General features: G+C 56.1%; 2 protein-coding genes across 16 annotated transcripts in view; one reads left to right on the forward strand and one right to left on the reverse strand.

Annotated features, from left to right (window-relative positions):
• KIF13B (kinesin family member 13B) overlaps positions 1-1982 on the forward strand; it is a 180565-nt gene extending 178583 nt beyond the window's left edge. For all 3 annotated transcript variants that reach the window (XM_058288052.2, XM_058288054.2, XM_071211863.1), the window contains one exon: positions 139-1982. In XM_058288052.2, coding sequence (XP_058144035.2) covers positions 139-347 — 209 coding nt within the window. In that variant the 3' untranslated portion in view covers positions 348-1982. The remainder of the gene's footprint in view (positions 1-138) is intronic.
• Positions 1983-3487: 1505 nt separating this feature from the next.
• HMBOX1 (homeobox containing 1) overlaps positions 3488-17008 on the reverse strand; it is a 287753-nt gene continuing 274232 nt past the window's right edge. For all 13 annotated transcript variants that reach the window (XM_058288066.2, XM_058288059.2, XM_058288069.2 and 10 more), the window contains one exon: positions 3488-15766. In XM_058288066.2, coding sequence (XP_058144049.1) covers positions 15629-15766 — 138 coding nt within the window. In that variant the 3' untranslated portion in view covers positions 3488-15628. The remainder of the gene's footprint in view (positions 15767-17008) is intronic.

Raw genomic sequence — 17008 nt, forward strand, 5'->3', positions numbered from 1 at the left:
CGGAGGCGGCTGGGAGCGCGGGGGTGACGGGGGCCGTGGGGGGCGCGGGGGGCCGTGGGTGGCGCGGGGGAACGTGGGGGGCGCGGGGGCGCGGGGGCGGCGGGGCAGGCGCGCGGCTGACCCGTGTCCTCTCCGCAGGCGACAGCGACGGCGCGGCGGGCGGCGGGCGCTACTTCAGCTGCCGCCCGGGCCACGGGCTGCTGGTGCCGGCCCGCGGGGTGCGCAGGGCGGCGGCGCCCCCCAGCCTGGCCGCCCTGACCGCCCTGGCCAAGGCCGAGGCCGGAGCCGCCCCGCGCGCGCAGAGGAGCCGCCCGAGCTGCGAGACGCGCAAGTCCTGGGCCAGCTAGACGGCGGCGCCGCGGGGGCCGGGGCCGGGGGTCCCTGCGGCCAGAGCTGGAGGCTGCTCCGCCCCGGGCCCTGCAGCCGAAGGTTCCAGAAGTCCGGGCCGCGCCGGCCCCCCTTCCCGCAGGCCTGGGCCCAGGAGGGCCCTCACCCCTTCCCTCACCCGCGACCCCCGACCCCGCTTCTCGGGAGGAGTCCCTGGCCGCCCGGCCCGTGCGCGCCCCGTTTCCTCCCAGCAGTTCCTGCGGGGGTCCCCCCGTCCTTCAGCCTGGAAAGCCCCCCCACCCCGTGGGCCATTTAGTCCCGTGGCCGAGGGCTGGGAGTGTATTTATTTATATTTATTTTTCAAATTCTAAAATCACTTGCGAGCCGCAATCCCTGCCCCTGCGGCGCGCGCGGGGGCCGGGAGGGGGAGCCGCGGGGACGCGCCAGCGGAGGGGGCGCTCCGGGGGTGCAGCCCCGGGTTCTGGGCGGGCCTGGAAGCCCCCGGCTCCTGGGCCCCGCAGCCCCCGCCCCCGCCCCGACGCCGCAGCCCTGCCCGGGCCTGGAGCGCGCCTGGTGCCGCGACGACGGCCCCCCCGCGGACCCCCGCCCGGCGCGGCCGCCTCCGCCATCTGACCCTGAAGCGACGCCTGCGCCCGGGGCTCCGCCGAGGACGTGGGGACGTCGGGAGGGCCGCGAGGAGCTGCCTCCAACCCGCCTCCGGTGGGCGCAGCCCAGGGGGCCCCCCGCCCCTCTGCCCCCAGGCGGGCTCCCCCGGGGGCCGTCCCCGCCGCCCCGGGCGCACCTGCGGGGGTGCCCCGAGCCCACGCCCCGCCCGGGTCCTCCCCGCCTGCGTCCACGCGCGCCCCCTCCTCGGCCGCAGCAGGCGGGCCGCCCTGGCTCTGCCCCTCGGGGCGCACCTGCCTGGGGACGCGGGGTCAGGGGTCCCTGGAACCGTGGGCGCCGCTTCCCGCGGGGCTCCTGGCTCGCCCCGCAGCGCCCCAAATCGAGGAAGGACTGGAGCGGCCGCTGCAGCCCGGCCTGGACGCGGGGCGCGCGGAGCTCGGAGCAGCGCCCTGGCCGCCCCTCCGTGCCGGGGACCCCGTGCCGCACAGCCCCTACCCCGGCCTCCCGCACCTCGGCCCCGCGGCCTTGCGTGGACGCCCCCAGGCCCCGCGCAGCTTCTCCACGAGCTCGGCTGCTCCTGGGGGGCGGGCAGGGCGCCCCCCCCCAGCTCCCCGCACGGGCGAAGGGCCTCGCGCTGCTGCAGCCGTCGGGCCCGGCGCCCCGCGGCCTCCTGCCCGCTCGCTTTGCGCGCAGCGCGGCCCTGGCTGCGAAGAGGCCGCGGCGGGGCACGGCCGGGGCGTCCCGGGCTCCCCGGGGCGGGGGACGGGCCGTGCGGGGCGGAGGGGCCCGTGTCCTGGCAGAGAGGCCGCCCCCGCCCGCCCGAGCGCGGCCCCGGCGCGGGGTCCTCGGGGCCCAGGCGTGGCGGGGCCTCTCCTCTTCCTCGTGAGCGCTGGTCGCTGAGGGGCTCGTCCTCGATGACGCTGACCGTCACGGCGGGGGCCTCGCTTCCCGCTGACGCCGCGCGTGGGCCCCTGTCCCCGCGTCCTGCCCGCCGCGCCCCGCGGCCTCTGAATAAACGCTCCTGACCCGCCTGACTTTGCTTCTTGCTGTCGCCGTCCCCTCCGGGGCTTCGTCTCGGGCCGCAGACCGAGCGCCCCGCGCCCCCGCCCGCGCCCCCGCCCCCGCCGCGCCCCCGCCCCCGCCCCCGCCCCTGCCCCTGCCGCGCCCCCGCGCCCCCGCCCCCGCCCCTGCCCCTGCCGCGCCCCCGCGCCCCCGCCCGCGCCCCCGCCCGCGCCCCCGCGCCCCTGCCCGGGTGGTGCCGACGCCCCCGGAGCGTGACCCAGGCCTGGCCCCCGAGCGCTCGCGGAGCCGGAGCCAGAGGCGCCTCGGGTGGCCCCAGACCGGGTCCCTGGGCCCCTGGCGGGCGGCGGGAGGTGGGGGGCGGGGGTCCCCGGGGACAGCCCACCCTCCGCGCGGGGTCGACGGCGCAGGGGCCGCCCCGAGGCCGCAGGACGGAGGAGGCCGCGGAGGAGCGCGGGCGGCGGGGCTGGTCGCGGCCCTCGCGGCACCGCCCGGCACCGCGGGGCCGCCTTTCCCGGCCGCGAAGAGCGCGCCCCGCTCGGACCCCGCGGCGGCCCCCGGCTCAGCGGCCTCAGCGCAGGGCGGGAGGTCGCCGCGTCGCGCGGGGCCAGGCGGGTCTTGGTCCTTCAGGGTCGAGACGAGGAAAACCCCGCGGCCGAGCGCGGGCAGTGGCGGGGGCCGGCGGGGCAGGCGCGGCGCGGGGACGCGTGCGGGGGCGGGGGGCGCGGGGCGGCCCCTCGGTGGGCTGCGGCCTCGGCCCCGCGCCGCCCTGAGCGGAGCTCCGCCCCGAGCCCGGAGGCCGCGGCCCCGCCGGGTGTCCGCGCAGCGCCGCGATCGTGCAGCCCGTCGGCCCGGCGGGAGCGCGCGCTCCAGGGACGGCGCCGACCCCCGGCGGGGTGGGGGGGCTCCTGCCGCTGCTCCGAGCCCCGCCACGCTGAGGCCCCTCGGGGCGGGCCCTGCGGGGAGGCTCCCCTAAGAGCGAGGGGGGGGCGCCTCAGGGACGGGGGGGTGGCCTTGGGGCAGGGGAGGGGGCGCGGGGCCGGGCTTCTTCGCGTGTTCTGCTCGCGTGCGCGAGGGCAGGGGCCCCGACTGCTCAGGTTTCCTCCCGGGGAAGCGGGTGAATTCGAGGCCACTGGTGGGGAAGGCGCGCTCTGGACCTCGCCTGAGCTTGCTCCCGGCCACTGGGACCTCGAGAAAGGTTTTCGCTTCCCCGCGGGGGCACAGCCCTGGCTGGCACGTCTGAGCTGCAGCTCAGGGCGTGCCCTGGAACGGGCGAGTTCAGAGGGATGGGGTTTAGCGGCTGGAACAACGAGGAGAAAGGACGTGCTCGGCAGTGCGCCGGGCGGGCGGGTCAGGGCTTAGGCGGGGCTGTGCGCCCCCAGGTCCGTGCACCGGCGCGCACCGGGGCCGGAGACGAGGCTCGGGGCTGCGGCTCTTTGCGGAGGCCGTGACGCTCCAGACCGCGCTGCCGCCCTTGGGTCCAGCCACTGTCCCACCCCAAGAAATGCCACCAGTCTTTGTTCAGTTATACATTTTATTCTCTAATAGGTACAATACTAAAATAAACACAAATTAAAAAAAAGTTTTATTAAAACAAAACTGTACAAAAAAGCGGTATACTACATTTTAATTACAGAACAGTCTACTGTCCAAAAGGCACTAATCCAGAAGAGGAGACACAACGGAACGGGCCTCGTGTGAACTATTTTCATCAATACAATGGAGCGCTTGCTTCTTCGCCATTTACATCTAGAAACAAGGGCTTTTTGCTACAGTCGTTACACGTGTTATAAATATGAGCCCTACGGGGAAGGTGCAGTATCGCCCCGCCTCGAGGCTGCCGCAGGAGGCACCGGGCGGCGGGCAGGGGCTCCTCCCCGCTGGGCCTCCCTGGCTCCGGCGCTGACCCGCTTGCGTTTTAGCACCAGGAAGGCGGCTCTGGGCCCGCGGGAAGCCAGGGCTAGAGGCACCTGCACCTGCCCCGGGAAAGGGTCGAAGCGACTCTGGGGGGCCGGGCCCTGGGCAGAGCACCCCCCCACGCAGAGCTTCCCCCAGCGGGGGGTGGGGGGCGGCCCTGGCAGGGGGGCCGCGGCCCGGGGCGCAGGGCGGGCAGGCGGCCTCCCTCCTGCGGGAGCTCAGCCTGGGCGCACCGTCCACTGGCCGTGCTCTGGGGCCGGGACAGGGCTTGGGTCCGCGTCTGCCCCTGTGGACTGGCCCGAGGAAGGGGGATACTGCAGCTTCCGGACAGTGTCACACAGTGAAGACGAAGACGGGCGGAGGGTGCAACCAAACGGGAGACAAAGAAATGGGATCAAACCAAAGCTCTTCTCACAGCATCCTATACTACATCCTCCTTCTGCTTAGCAGAAAATTGTACGTACACAAAAATACAAATACACAATTTTGTAGAACAGTCTGATTTTAATATATTTATATATATTTATATTTATACGAGTGGCAGGTTAGTTCATTATATAGAGCTTTTTGCACTTTTGGCTCATATGCAACAAGGCTTATAAATTCAGCTTTAGCTTTCATTCAGGTTTTATAGCTTTTGAAGAATTGTTTTCACATTTAAAGCAGCATCCAATTTGCACTAGGAGTTTGTGGTGATTATAGGGAAGGGGTCAGGAGGTGACCAAGGGGCGGGCGGCGAGGACGGACATTCCAGTGTGTGGCCACGTGGGAGGGCGGGACGGCGCGCCATGACGACCCTTGAGGTAGACGGACCTCGCAGCAGACGCGGCAGGTGTGGCTCGCCTTCAGGGAGGCGGGAGGAGAGGCCAGAGGAGGCGCCCAGTGGGGACACCAAGACTTAAGACACCGCGGCCAAGGCAGGGAGGGTGCTCTGGCCCCGGTCCTGCGGACAGGCCCCACGCTGTTCAGAGCCTCGAGTGCTGGGTGGACGCTGCGCTCAGGCAATCCCAAGGCGTCTGGTCCACGGCATCCGATCACACGGCGCCTGCTTTCCGTGCTTTCCACCTGGCTCTCCCCGGCGAGTTCCCGCCACCAGCAGTGGAGCGCAAGCCGCTCCCTGGCGCAGCCTCGCTGGAGTGCTCAAGTGCAGTCGAGGGAAGGGACCGCGGCTTCTCTTCCTGCCTGGACTGCCTCACTGCCCGCTGCCCTCTGCTGCTCTCACACTCGTCTCTTTTCAGTTACTACCAGGGCAGCTGACGAGCACTGGGGAGAACCTGTAAAAGCAAACACCAGCCCCCATAGGCCCGGCCCCGCCTGGCCCCGTCCTGGCCCCTGCGGGGCGCCCAGCAGGCCTGCGGGTGTCAGGTGGGAACGCCCAGGGTCTGGCTCATCCACCTCAACAAAAAAGCTGGACTACTAGGAAAATAAAGTGCCTGGGGAGAGATTGTTCCGTTTTGCAAAGCCTTCTAATGTACAGTAAACCGCCTGGCGCTGCTTGGCCCCAACGCGGACGGCCTGGCGCTCACCCCGCGCAGCAGAGGCCGACGCTGAGGGCAGACTTCGTTACTCAGGAAGGAGCACCCGCACGCAAGGCTCAGGGGGCACCTTGGATCTCAATGGGCGCCTCCTGAGCCTCCCACCCAGGGGCAGGGCGGGAGGCAGAGGAGCCGGGCCCTCGGCTGGAACGGCGCCGAGTTAACCACCACGAGGACCGGCCGGGCCCTCCTGGACGGCGCTGCCTTTTGGAATTCTGCGGAGACTTCACCCCGTCTGCACGCACGAGTTACTGAGCTGTAGCAACATGAGTCTCCTTCAAGACTCTCCGTGAACCAAGACTAAACCACATGAACAGAAACACCCGAGAAAAGGAAACCAGGTGGCCGGCAGCCCTGCCCGCAGAGCGCGGGGCCATGGACGGGCCGGGTGCGGGCAGGGCCCGGAGGCCTGCATCTTGCTTAGGCACTTAAAACACAAGCAGAACCGTGACCTGGAGGTACTGCGCGCCAGGGAGTGGTGGCCGCGGAAGGGCGAGCCCGAGGGGTCAGAGAAGGCTGCGGGCTCTTCCAGGGGAGGCAACTATGATCTTGGCGTCTCCTGACGTGGGCCGCTTCCCACTGCAGCTGGGTGACCGTGAGCGGCGCGAGGGCCCGCTTGGGGCCAGGCCGGGGCCCTGCAGGCCACTGAAGACATCGAGGGCAGGGGCCAGGCTGTGGGGACGTGCAGGCGGGACCGGCCCCCACAGCCAGCGGCAGGAACGGCGAGGCCTGCACAGGGCAGCAGGGGCGCCCGGCAGCGCGGCCAGCATGAAGGACAGAGCGCGGGTTTGGTGTGGCGGTAGAGAGGCCCGACCACGGGGCGCCCCAGCGCTGATACACTGAAACGTGGTTTTCAAGGCGAATGACTAATAACACTAATGCTTCTTGAATAAAAGCCCACAGTGCGCGTGCTCTCACCTCCCGCCAGCCACCTGCTAATCACGTACTTGCTCCCTCAGCCCCACGAATCCGGCCTAAGAACTAAAGTGTTCAGTGTGATGCTACTGCTGTTTACACGAAGGCAGCACTAATGTAGTTTTGCTTTTAGGTTTAATAGCTTCAATGACTACAAAATGGAAAAATGACCCTTGTAAGTTGATGCTGGACTCTTAGTTCCAGTAAAGCAAAAAGTGACAGATTTTTGTCCTTAAAGGAAGCCACAAAACAAGACTGAAATTTAGACTAACCTGAATGTGAAGAGATGCTGAAAAGTCAAAGGGAGGAATAAAATCTTGAAATGAAAGTTCCATGTCTTGTCTGGTCATGAATATGTCTGAAACTCATGTGGTACTTCCTACGGAGGAGCCGAGCAGTGCCCGATCCACAGTGTCAACCAGAGATGCACGATCTGGACCAGCACTCAACCGGAAGGTGCACGCCTTCTTCCCTCCAAATTAAGGTGTTTTTTTTTGGGGGGGAGGGGGAGTAGGGGAGTAAGAATGGAAAACCTTGTTAGCCAGCTAATGAAAATGAATGTTCTGGGACCGTCAATCCTACCGGTCGCCACGGTGGAGCCCCCACGCTGCGGCTTTGCTCCCCAACGCCCGCACTTTCCTCGGCTGTAAGGAGGCCTGTGACTCCAACAGCAGGTGCCAAGACAAGGGGACAAGGAACCAACAAGGGGTAGCCACTTAACTGTGAGAGAGAAAGCGGGAACAGGGGGAAACGGGGAAGAGGGATTTTAAGCTGGTGGAGGCCTCAGGCCAGCCCTGCTGTCCTCGGGGACCTGTGTCCCTTGCCTGAGGCCGTCACTGAGGCTCGCCAGCATGGCGCAGGGCGTCTCTACCCCAAAGCTCATTCCTTTGCCAGCTTCTAATTACTAGAGTCCTTATGCTGCGCCCAAACCGACCTGCCTTCGTGCAGTCGTTACTTACTGGCCACTGAAACAGGCACAGCAAACACGACTAAAGCAGAACACCAGAGCCTCTGATGCCCACAAACCCTGGAGCCAGCCTCACTGCACACGACTTCCCACCTCCAGCGTCTGTCGTGGAGGGGAAGGCATCAGGAGCTGGAATGGCTTAGAACACTCCTAAACGCTGGCAGATGCCCAGAAGTAACAGGCACTAAGAGAACGCGAGAAGAGCCTTCTGGAGAGAGAATGCAGGACCTGGTGCTCCTGGAGCGTGTGTGAATGCCAGCTCCCTGTACTCGGAGCGTAAGGCTCCTCCAGATCTGCCTCCTGGACAACAGGGGACTGAAACAAGCCTCCCTGAATCCCCTGCCTTCTGTCAGCATCACTAACCACAGAGAGAGACTAACCAGTAGCTTGTTTACTGGCTAGAAGATGGGGTGTGGAATCTAGATCATCACGATGATATGTGCAGAGGGGACAGGCACGATGACGGTGAGGCTGCAGCCACTGGGCCATCCCCGGTGCTCTTGACCACGCTCAGTGGCTTTGTTCAGAGCAGGCGCCAAGGAGGCTTTTTTCCACGTGGTCATTTTTGGTCCATGCCAGGCACCTGGCCTCGCTCAGTGGCTGCCCAGGGGGTGCTGTGTGTCCTTGAGCATTAGCATTTAGAGACACAGCAGCTTCAATCTAGTTTCTGATAGGAATAATTATTTTTGATGCTTTCTTCCAAAAATAGGTATTTCTTAGGCAAATGTTACCTGTATTTTCACTTGTTTGGGTAGGCTGGGTTGCTTTTTTATTAGGGGAAGGGGTGGGGGCTGTTGGTGGTGAAGAAGATACAAAGGAGGGTTTTTTGAGTCATCAAAGTAGTCTCTGGGAACATTTGGGAAGATAAATGTCTTTCCAACTCCAGTATTTTTAAGTAACACCATCCCATAAGCACTTTATCACGTTAGGTTTTAACCGCAGTGATAATTCAGAATGTAAGCAGATAATGAGAATGTTCTGTGGGATGTTTTAATGTATGTCTCAGAAATCAAAGAATTATACTCTAGTCAGATGTCAGAATCTCTAATCTTAAAACATAATCTAAATCCTAATGGAGATATTTAATTATTTTTCAGCAGCTTAGAAGAAAAAGGATGCTATACTCTTTGGGGTCCTAATCCATAATCATTCCAATTGCTCCAAAGACAGGAACCCAAAGCAAACAGACTCAATGCCTGCAGGTGTGCAGGGGCCTCAGGCTGCTGATTTCAGACCTCGGAGGAAGAGAAGTCTTGAGTAAAAAGCCTTTTAAAGGACCTTTTCCTGAATCTAGCCCAACTATTATACACTTGATTGTTATTGTAGATATTTGGGGAGGAACAAAAAGAAGAGAAAGAGTCTCAAGGTCTAAGGCCCTCCTTCCCAGTGGTGTGTGTGTGTGTGTGTGTGTGTGTGTGTGTGTGTGTGTGTGAAGGAAGGACAACCACACAGCAGCAGCCCACCGCGGATTCTCCTAATGAACCGTAGGTCTTAAGGCTGGGTTAGGATTCCTGCTGGTATGTGGAAGGGGTGAAGAGTTGTACAAGGGGAAGGAGCAAGATATGAAGAAAAGCAAGAGCTGTGTTCTTCACAGTGGGCGCTGAGCAAAGGGGCCTCCTGGGAACAAAAGGCTCGCGACGGCCACTGGGCACCCCGCTTGAAGACTCGCTCCTGACTTCTGCAAGTGATGGAGACAAAACCCCCTGCATATGCTGGAGAAAGGCTAGTGACTCAGCAGCTCCCATGCAGTGCGAGCCTCACGTGAGCAGAGGCGGCAGCATGGCCAGGTCAGCGGGGCTCAGGCCCCATGCCTAGGGCCCAGGGTGGGTGGAAGGAGAGAGTGGATGCGCAAGTGCCAGGGAGGCCCTCGTGGGAACTCAGGACGACAGAGCCAGGCGGCGGGTGACTCCTGTGAGAACGGAAGGGGGAAAAGCTGGGGAAGGTCCTGCATCATTTCCCGTAACTTTAAGACACTGCAAACGCCAGTACTCCATTTCCACAGTTGCTGAAAGCTGGTATGGTTGGTTTATTTGTATGTCATGTTATCTATTCTACATTGCGGTTCAATGAGGAAAAACCCTATTGAACTCATGTGTAAACTGCCATTTGATAAATACTTTCTGACTGTAACAGCAATGGAAGTACCAATCAAGGAAAAATGTGACAATTCTAGGGGCTCATTCAGCAGTAAGTGTCCTTGAGCCAGGCCCACATGGCACCCAGCTGGCTGGCAGGTGGGAGGGAGTCACCTGAAAGGCCCGTCAGTGGGCCGTTGTTCAGCAATGACTCAGTTTGGGATTCTGTCTATGGTTTCTGTCCAAAGGTGGCGCACACTGCAATTGGAGGTGAGAGAGGTTTCAAATAACTTAGAAGTCAAATAGGGGACAATAAACAAAGGCTTCCATTCTGAAGCTGACATAAATCCAGATCCTCCTCTCTCCCTCAGGAGAGCACACAGTACTACGCCATTATTTCAGTCCACTGAGCTGTTGTTCCGAATGTTCTTGGGACTATTCATGCAAAGGGAATAGGGAGTGGGAGAGCTGCCATTTTCAGTCACATAAAGGACAGAAACCCTTTTAATTATGACGATGCCAATCTGCATCTTGCTGAAACAGCTAATTACATGTCAGGAGGACACTTGGCCATTCAGAACAATTGCCATTATCTTTTTATACATTCATTTTATGCCACCCCCCTCAATTACCATGGTTACAATTCGAACAGATTCAGCCAAACCATTTGATCACAGCACACCAATGTGAATTTGATAATTATGGCTGGTTTAGAGCCACTTCTACTTTAAAAAAGAGAAAATGAAGATGGCAGCAAGGAAGCCCGCGTCCCAAGATCTTCTCAGGGGAAGCCGAGCCGTGCGTTCACACTCTAGTCAGGGCCCTCAGCCAGACGTGGACAGCCCACGCCCCGGGCTCCCAGAGCAGGCCGAACGCTGCTGTCCAGACGAAGGCAAAGAAACCCAAAAGCCTGGCATAAAAACGAAGTCAGGGGAGGGAAAAGGCAAAGCTCCTCCCCGTACCGTTCTGTTTGCTGTTAGAGAACTGGCTGATAGAGGGTGTGAAATGTGCACGCTAAGCTGCCAAGTGGTGGGAAAAGGCCAGTTCAAGCTCACCTGAATCAACTCTACTTAGTTGCTCCTTGCCTTGACCAAGTGTCCTCAGCAGCAGCCTAACAAGCAGCTCAGGACATGCACATTTTAATCCCTCCATCCACCCTCGGGTGGCGACAAGAAGGCAGCATAAGAGCTGGGTGCACCCCAGTTGTCCCTCTCTCGATTGTGAAAGAAAACCACCATTACAGGAAACTGGCTTTCTCATTGCTGGTATTTCTCATCCCTACCAAGAAAGAATAATGAAGCTGATATGGAACCTTGTCAATTTATATATGCATGTCAATACAGACACTGGACTTCAGAGCAAAGTGAGCCAGCTGCCGGCCCCTAAGACAGGAAGGGCAGACGCTGGTCACTTCAGGCTTGGAAAGAGGAAAGACTGGCCTTTCCAGTCCTAGCCTGTCTGCGCGAGAGGCGTTTCTATAACCCGAAAACCAGAAAGTCCTTCCTATCACCTTGGAATTGTGATTCTCTTGAGAGCGGTAAGGAAGTCTCTTCTTGATGACAGTCATCTTTTGAAACGAGTACATGGGGAGGGAGGCTGCACTAAGGAAAAAGTCAAGGGCCACGCTTTGACCAGCCGCCACCACGAGGTCCTCGGAGTACCACAGAGGTGTCCGTTCATAGTTGCCTCCTCTGGAAAACCTTCCGTTCTCATTATTGTGCAGTACTTTAAACTGGACAGCTTGGGTATTACTAGGTAATATAAATCAGACAGTACGGAAATTAAGTAGTAGTAAGAGGGCTTTCAGGGCATGCAGCTCAGTTTGCCAATTCAGTATGGCTGACAACTGACCCCCAAATCCTGAGTAAAACATCTTTGCCATTTAAAGAGCACGCAAAAAAAGGAATGCTTTATATGTGTAATTCCCACCCTTGCCCCACTGCATTCTCTCATCCTCCCACTCCAAAAAAGATACCACCAGCAGGCACTGGCCTAGTGTCCAACTTTCACTTGGGAAATCGTGACTAATAAATCTGGCTCAGTAAAGCTATAAATGGATTTGGCTGTTCTCAATGCAGCCTCAATGAGTACAGTAGTACAATGTTACTAATAACCAGCACTAACAAAAACAAAATAAAGACTGTCATACTGTAACATAAGATTTAAATCACAGAGATTAACACAAAACCAACACACAGTGTACAGAGGACTATTCAATGTAGAGTGCTACTGAAAACAAAACCATCAACAAGAAAAATTATTGCCTAAGAATCAGATGGGACTCACTGGGGGAAAAATACTCTGGTGTTCTCTGCATAATGAACAACAGAAAGCAATTTTAAAAGGCAGAGCCACAAGTTAAGGAGGAAGACTGCTTTAAACCAAACCATTCTTAAGACCAAAGGGAGAGTAGAAAGTTCACAGTGGGAATTGGGGTGGAGGACCGCTGATGAGAAAGGGTTCTTTCCACTGTGTGCACAGACATGTGGCCGGTCAGGGTACGTGCAACTGGCTGCAAGACAGGAAGGAGGGCGACCACGCTTGCCGACTCTGGCTGATGTCAAAGGTAAAAAAATATTCCAGCCAAGTCACTTCAAGGTGAGGACTCGGTGATGGAGCCCAGAGGAAGAGGGATGCTGTTCGCAGGCCGAGGGAGCGTGACTGGGAAGGACGGTCTATTTTATGTTTGGTGCTTGGTGGCTGGAACACAAGAGGAGAGTGTCTAAAGCCACGTCTTCCTAAAGACTGCGGCCACGGGCGGAGGCAAGCGTACCAGTGAAATCGCCTGCGCGTCTCCCTTTGAGCGTGGGTGACTCGATTCCACGAACACCTTCCCGGAAGTGAGGGCGAGACCTAGCGCCTCCTCCTTGGGCAGGCCTCCTTCCGTGGTCTTACCTCCTGAGCTCCCGGGCAGGGGTCCTGGGAGGGCTGGGGCTGCACTGGCGACAGTGCAGGGGCCGCGGGTGTGTGGGCAGGTGGACGGCTCCACCCTTGGCAGCCACTCACCGGACCAGGACAGTGGGGATGGCCTGCCTGAGGGGCCCTCCAGGGTCAGCGCTGCTGCCCGGGGCCTGACGGGACTGCAAGGTCCCTCCTCTGCATCGCCCTCCTCTGCAACCAACGATAAGCAGAACTCTCATTAGGACAACCCATCTTTAAAGGGTTTTTTTTTTAATAGAAAGGTGGAAAATCCACCCATCTGACCACAGTAATTCAATTAAAGTATCTTTAAAAACATAATAACATATAAACAAGTAACTATTGGCAAGTTTCCTCCCACCCCCCACTTTTAAATACTTTCCTCAAACAGGAAGGAAAGACCTAAAAGGGTCCTTTGGGGCCTGACGGAGTTTAGAATGAAGTAGAGAAGAGGGACAGAGCAAATGAAAAGCATGAAACAGGAATTCTGAAGACCCTGGCTACTTCTCTTTCAGAGAAATAGAGAAGTTTAGGGTTTCTATTTTAAGACCACCTTTAAAATCTGGAAAGCTTAAAAAAAACCTATTCACAGATATTTTAAGTTAAGCAGTAGTAAGAACAAAGGTGGCCTGTGAAAGACAGCCCCTGTTGAAACTGGTGACCAAGAGAAAACCAATGGTAGACTTGAATCTGGATCCAAAAGGATTAATTCTTAATCTTGGAGAAAAAGCAAAAGTTGTATGTAAGGCAGTGGTGTAGAGCAGGTGAGTCTTCTCTGATTAAGAGCTGTGGGAGCGTTCCTTCCTCCTCACCCACTGCTGCCACGATGCCGATGCCCGTGATGCCCGTGCGGGCAGAGCAGACAGGGCGTGGGGCCGCCTTCAGGGGCTCGAATCCCTTGTATTATCTGAGGCCTTTTTCTTCCTTCAGGGTCTTAAAACAATGAAACCTTTTAGCTCTTCTGTGACAATCATTGTGTTTCTTTGAGAACTGCAGCTGTCTTAAGTTTGAGACCGTTCCTTTAGAAGACAGCAAGAACAAATGGTAGTTGCAATCTCATCATAAAGAAGCTATCAATTAAAATAATCTGCTTACAATAAATCATGGAGATGGCTTGTCAGAGAGTGTGTTTTTTTCTCTCTCTCTTTTTCTTTCTGTTTCAACCAAGAACATGCAGGCAAAATTCCACCAAAATGAAGGATACATGTTATATTTCTTCTCAGTAAAATAAAATGAAAGAGGGATAATACAGTCTCCTATTTGAATCAAGAAAGAAGATGAGTGATCATTCCTGAGAATAACAAATGCTACTCTTGAATTGATTGGTTCAAGTAAAACAGGAAAGAGTGCTGTTTCACTTTTATTCTTGGAAGCTGGAAAAAGTACATACATGTTCCCCCTAAAACCCATGGACAAGAGCAGGACAGGCCCTGCCGCCAGGCCTTGAAAGTCGCAGATGCATGGAAGGTGGCATCTTCATGCCTTTTCAAAGACCTCCTCACACTTAGGTATGCAAGATCAACAGACAGACGACCTAGTTAGTGTGTGCCTGAAGTGGAGTTAGATCAGTTAAAAAAACTAACGAGAAAAGGAAAAGCAAGGAAGGTCAGTAACTTTCTCTCAATGGTTTAAGGGCGAATATATTTGGGGGGCAGAGGAGAAGAGGTAAGGAAATGGCACCTTCCTTCTATCTTAGAAATTGTTTCAGGTAATGGGCAAAAAGGTAGAAGCCCTGCGTAAGAGCCAGCTCCATGTCCCCGTTCAACAAGATTCTGTCATCTTAGAGAGGGCAGGATGAAGCTGAGCGCAGAGGTGTGCCTCTCGCAGGCACCCTGTGCTGCTCCTCTGCCCCGCAGGGACACTGTGCCACTTAATCGGGGTGCCCAGAGAGCACCTCCACACAAGGCCAGCTGATCTAATTTTCTCTGATGCATGAATAGTTCATCATTTTGCTACTAGATGACAAAGTGACCACAGGGTGACTTTATAACGCAAGTTCACTGTTTGGTATTTTGAGTTCTAAAAATGATAAAAGGATTTATCAAATATAAATATCTTTAAAAAGTAACAAAAGTGCTACATATGTGATCAAGGAAAAAAATCCCATTAGTTACTGCCGCTTAAAGTAGATTAAACTTTACAAATACTACCACATCCATTATCAATATGGCTTCCAATTATTAAACAAATCGCCTGTAGCAACACAGCCTTTCACCCTCTAAAAGGATGACACCGGCGCAGCCGCGGCCTGCACCCAGTGCGAGCGCGACTTCCCCACGCCTTCCCGCCCCTCTTGGGCATCGGTGACAGTCAGCACAACCCACAGCCCCTGGCGGCCACCAGGCTGAGGGGCTGCAGCTGATGGATACAACGACCACGTTCCTTCGCTCGCTCGGACCTTAGTGCCGTCCTCAAGAGACATTTTTGGTAGTAAGGAAAGGGCACACGCGGGTGGCCAAGCCACTTGAGTGGTGACCTCTGGAAATTTTCCAGGCAGGCACTGGTAACTGCCACACAACAAACACTGGTTCTGAGAACTGGACAGCGCCCATTAGACATCCAGCCCGTACTTTCCCCAATGCTCTCAAGCTGCATTTTTTTTAATGACTTGCTTTTTGTCTTTTTTTTAATCATGGTCCCAAAGGCAGACGGCAGTATTTCATCTATGTCACACAGCTCGTGAGAGGAAAGGCTGTCTGTGTCAGACAGGTTAACATCAACCAGCATCTGAGACTGAATTTTCCCATTGACATTCTTAGCACAGCACCCGAAGAAGTATAATCTAGCCACAGTGCGGCTGTAAGGAGGCACGGCTTATTGCAGCTGGAAATCCATCGTCCTCGGGCCGAGGCGGGGACGGTCGTGTTCTTTTACTCTGTGGACACTCCCCGATGGTGTCTGCCAGTCCTGTGCCAACGACCTCAGCTTGCATCCTACCAGTCTTGGGGAAGGAAACGGGGTTACAGACTAGTGTTACATGAATCTACAGATACCCGAGATTTTACACGTAGCCTAATACTTGAGAACTGAGGGCTAGCTAAATACCTGGAAGCACTTTCTTGGAATGCTAAGACAGAGCAGCAAGATTTTCTAGCCTCAGGGGCTGGGAGAGGAACGTTGGTTGGTTATTATTTACTGGGAATTAATACTGAGAGTATACGCAAAGGCTGAGGGCACCATGCCATCTTCACAGAACAAGACCCTAAAGGCTAACTGACGTACAGGAAACTGCAAAGTTACACCGTAAGAACACATGGTAGGACCGAGGGGAGTCTGCTAAGGTGCTACGTCTAACGCTAAGTTAACTTCTTGTGTCTAACCATCCCTGATCAGTCGTCATCCAGGGCCTCTGTCTTGATTTCGTTGGCTCCTTGTCGGGCCAATGCCAAGATAGTGTGGTTGACCGCTGCCATCTCCACGGCTAAGGAGATGGGGTCTTGGTGGTCACTGTGGCTAGTGCTGTCATCCTGGATGTGCAGAAACAAGAAACAAAACGTTATTAGAGGACTGACAAAATCCTCTAATTCACAGAAAGGCATGCGGGGGCGGGGGAAGCACAGTGTTCACGGAAGGAGACGGGGACATGCTCACGACAGAGCAAAGGTGAAGCGTATTTAAGTAGACACTGAATGGATATCGGTCCTGAGACTTACAGTTGATATTCTTGTGAGTCAACAAATAAAAAGCAGTAATTTGTTTTCTTACTGGGAATTTTATGCATTCCATGAGAAAGACAATCAAACTGGGAGCAATCGATATAAAGCTAACAGTTTGGCTCCTTCATTTTGAAACAAATGTAGAATTAATTCTTGAAGACTTACTAGTGAGCTATTAAATTCTAGATTGGTATTCTTATTAAAATTCAAGGTATTTCTCTATTGAACTGAGAAAATGAAGCAAAACTTAAAACTATAGACCAATATCTGATAGGCCAAATGTCCACTATTTTACAGATAAAAGTGCATTTTTGCCTCCAACCCCCTTCTCAATTACACAGGCCAAAATTGTAAGCACCTGAAGTGGATATAGAAAAAAATCCTTGGAATTCTCCTTTGTAAGGCAACTGTGTAACAAAGGTGTCAGGTATAGGAGGAGTGTGAAGCGCAATGTGTGAAAAAGTCACACTGAACGGAAGACTGCACTTCAGAATGTATGCAGGCCATCAAAGATGGTGTTACAAATAAGGGGAAAGTGTCTCACCTGTCACATCTTCAAGGGAAAGCTACCAAAGAGCTCTGAAAAGGGTGAGTCCCTGAGGAAAAAAGCATGGGCTGTACTGCCCTTTAGGGCATCTGTGAAAAAGATGGAAATGATCCATCTAGGTATGCAGATTGAAAAATAATAGGAATGTTTCCTGTTATAAAGAAGTTTGAGCTATACTTCTGAGTGCTAAAAGGAAAAAAGGTAACCCTTGGAAAGTGCTACCGGTTGACACTAAAAATTTCACAAATAATTGCAAACTAATGAAGTGAGAGGTATCACTGTTTCATTCTCACATTCAGGGACTGGTCTTCAGAGGTGTAAGGGTACAGAACTTCAGGCATTTCTGCAGTGCCTATGGCTCTAGGTGGTGTTTAGACGGGAAGTGGGAGAGACTGGACATGGTGGGCTATGACTAAGAGCTGGCTGAGGGGAAGGACCAACAGTCCCTTCACATTCCAAATGGAAACAAATTTTAAATCGTATAAAAATTTTATGGGGGAAAAATC

The sequence above is a fragment of the Dasypus novemcinctus genome, chromosome 25, assembly GCF_030445035.2.
Source record: "Dasypus novemcinctus isolate mDasNov1 chromosome 25, mDasNov1.1.hap2, whole genome shotgun sequence".
Classification (NCBI taxonomy): domain Eukaryota; kingdom Metazoa; phylum Chordata; class Mammalia; order Cingulata; family Dasypodidae; genus Dasypus; species Dasypus novemcinctus.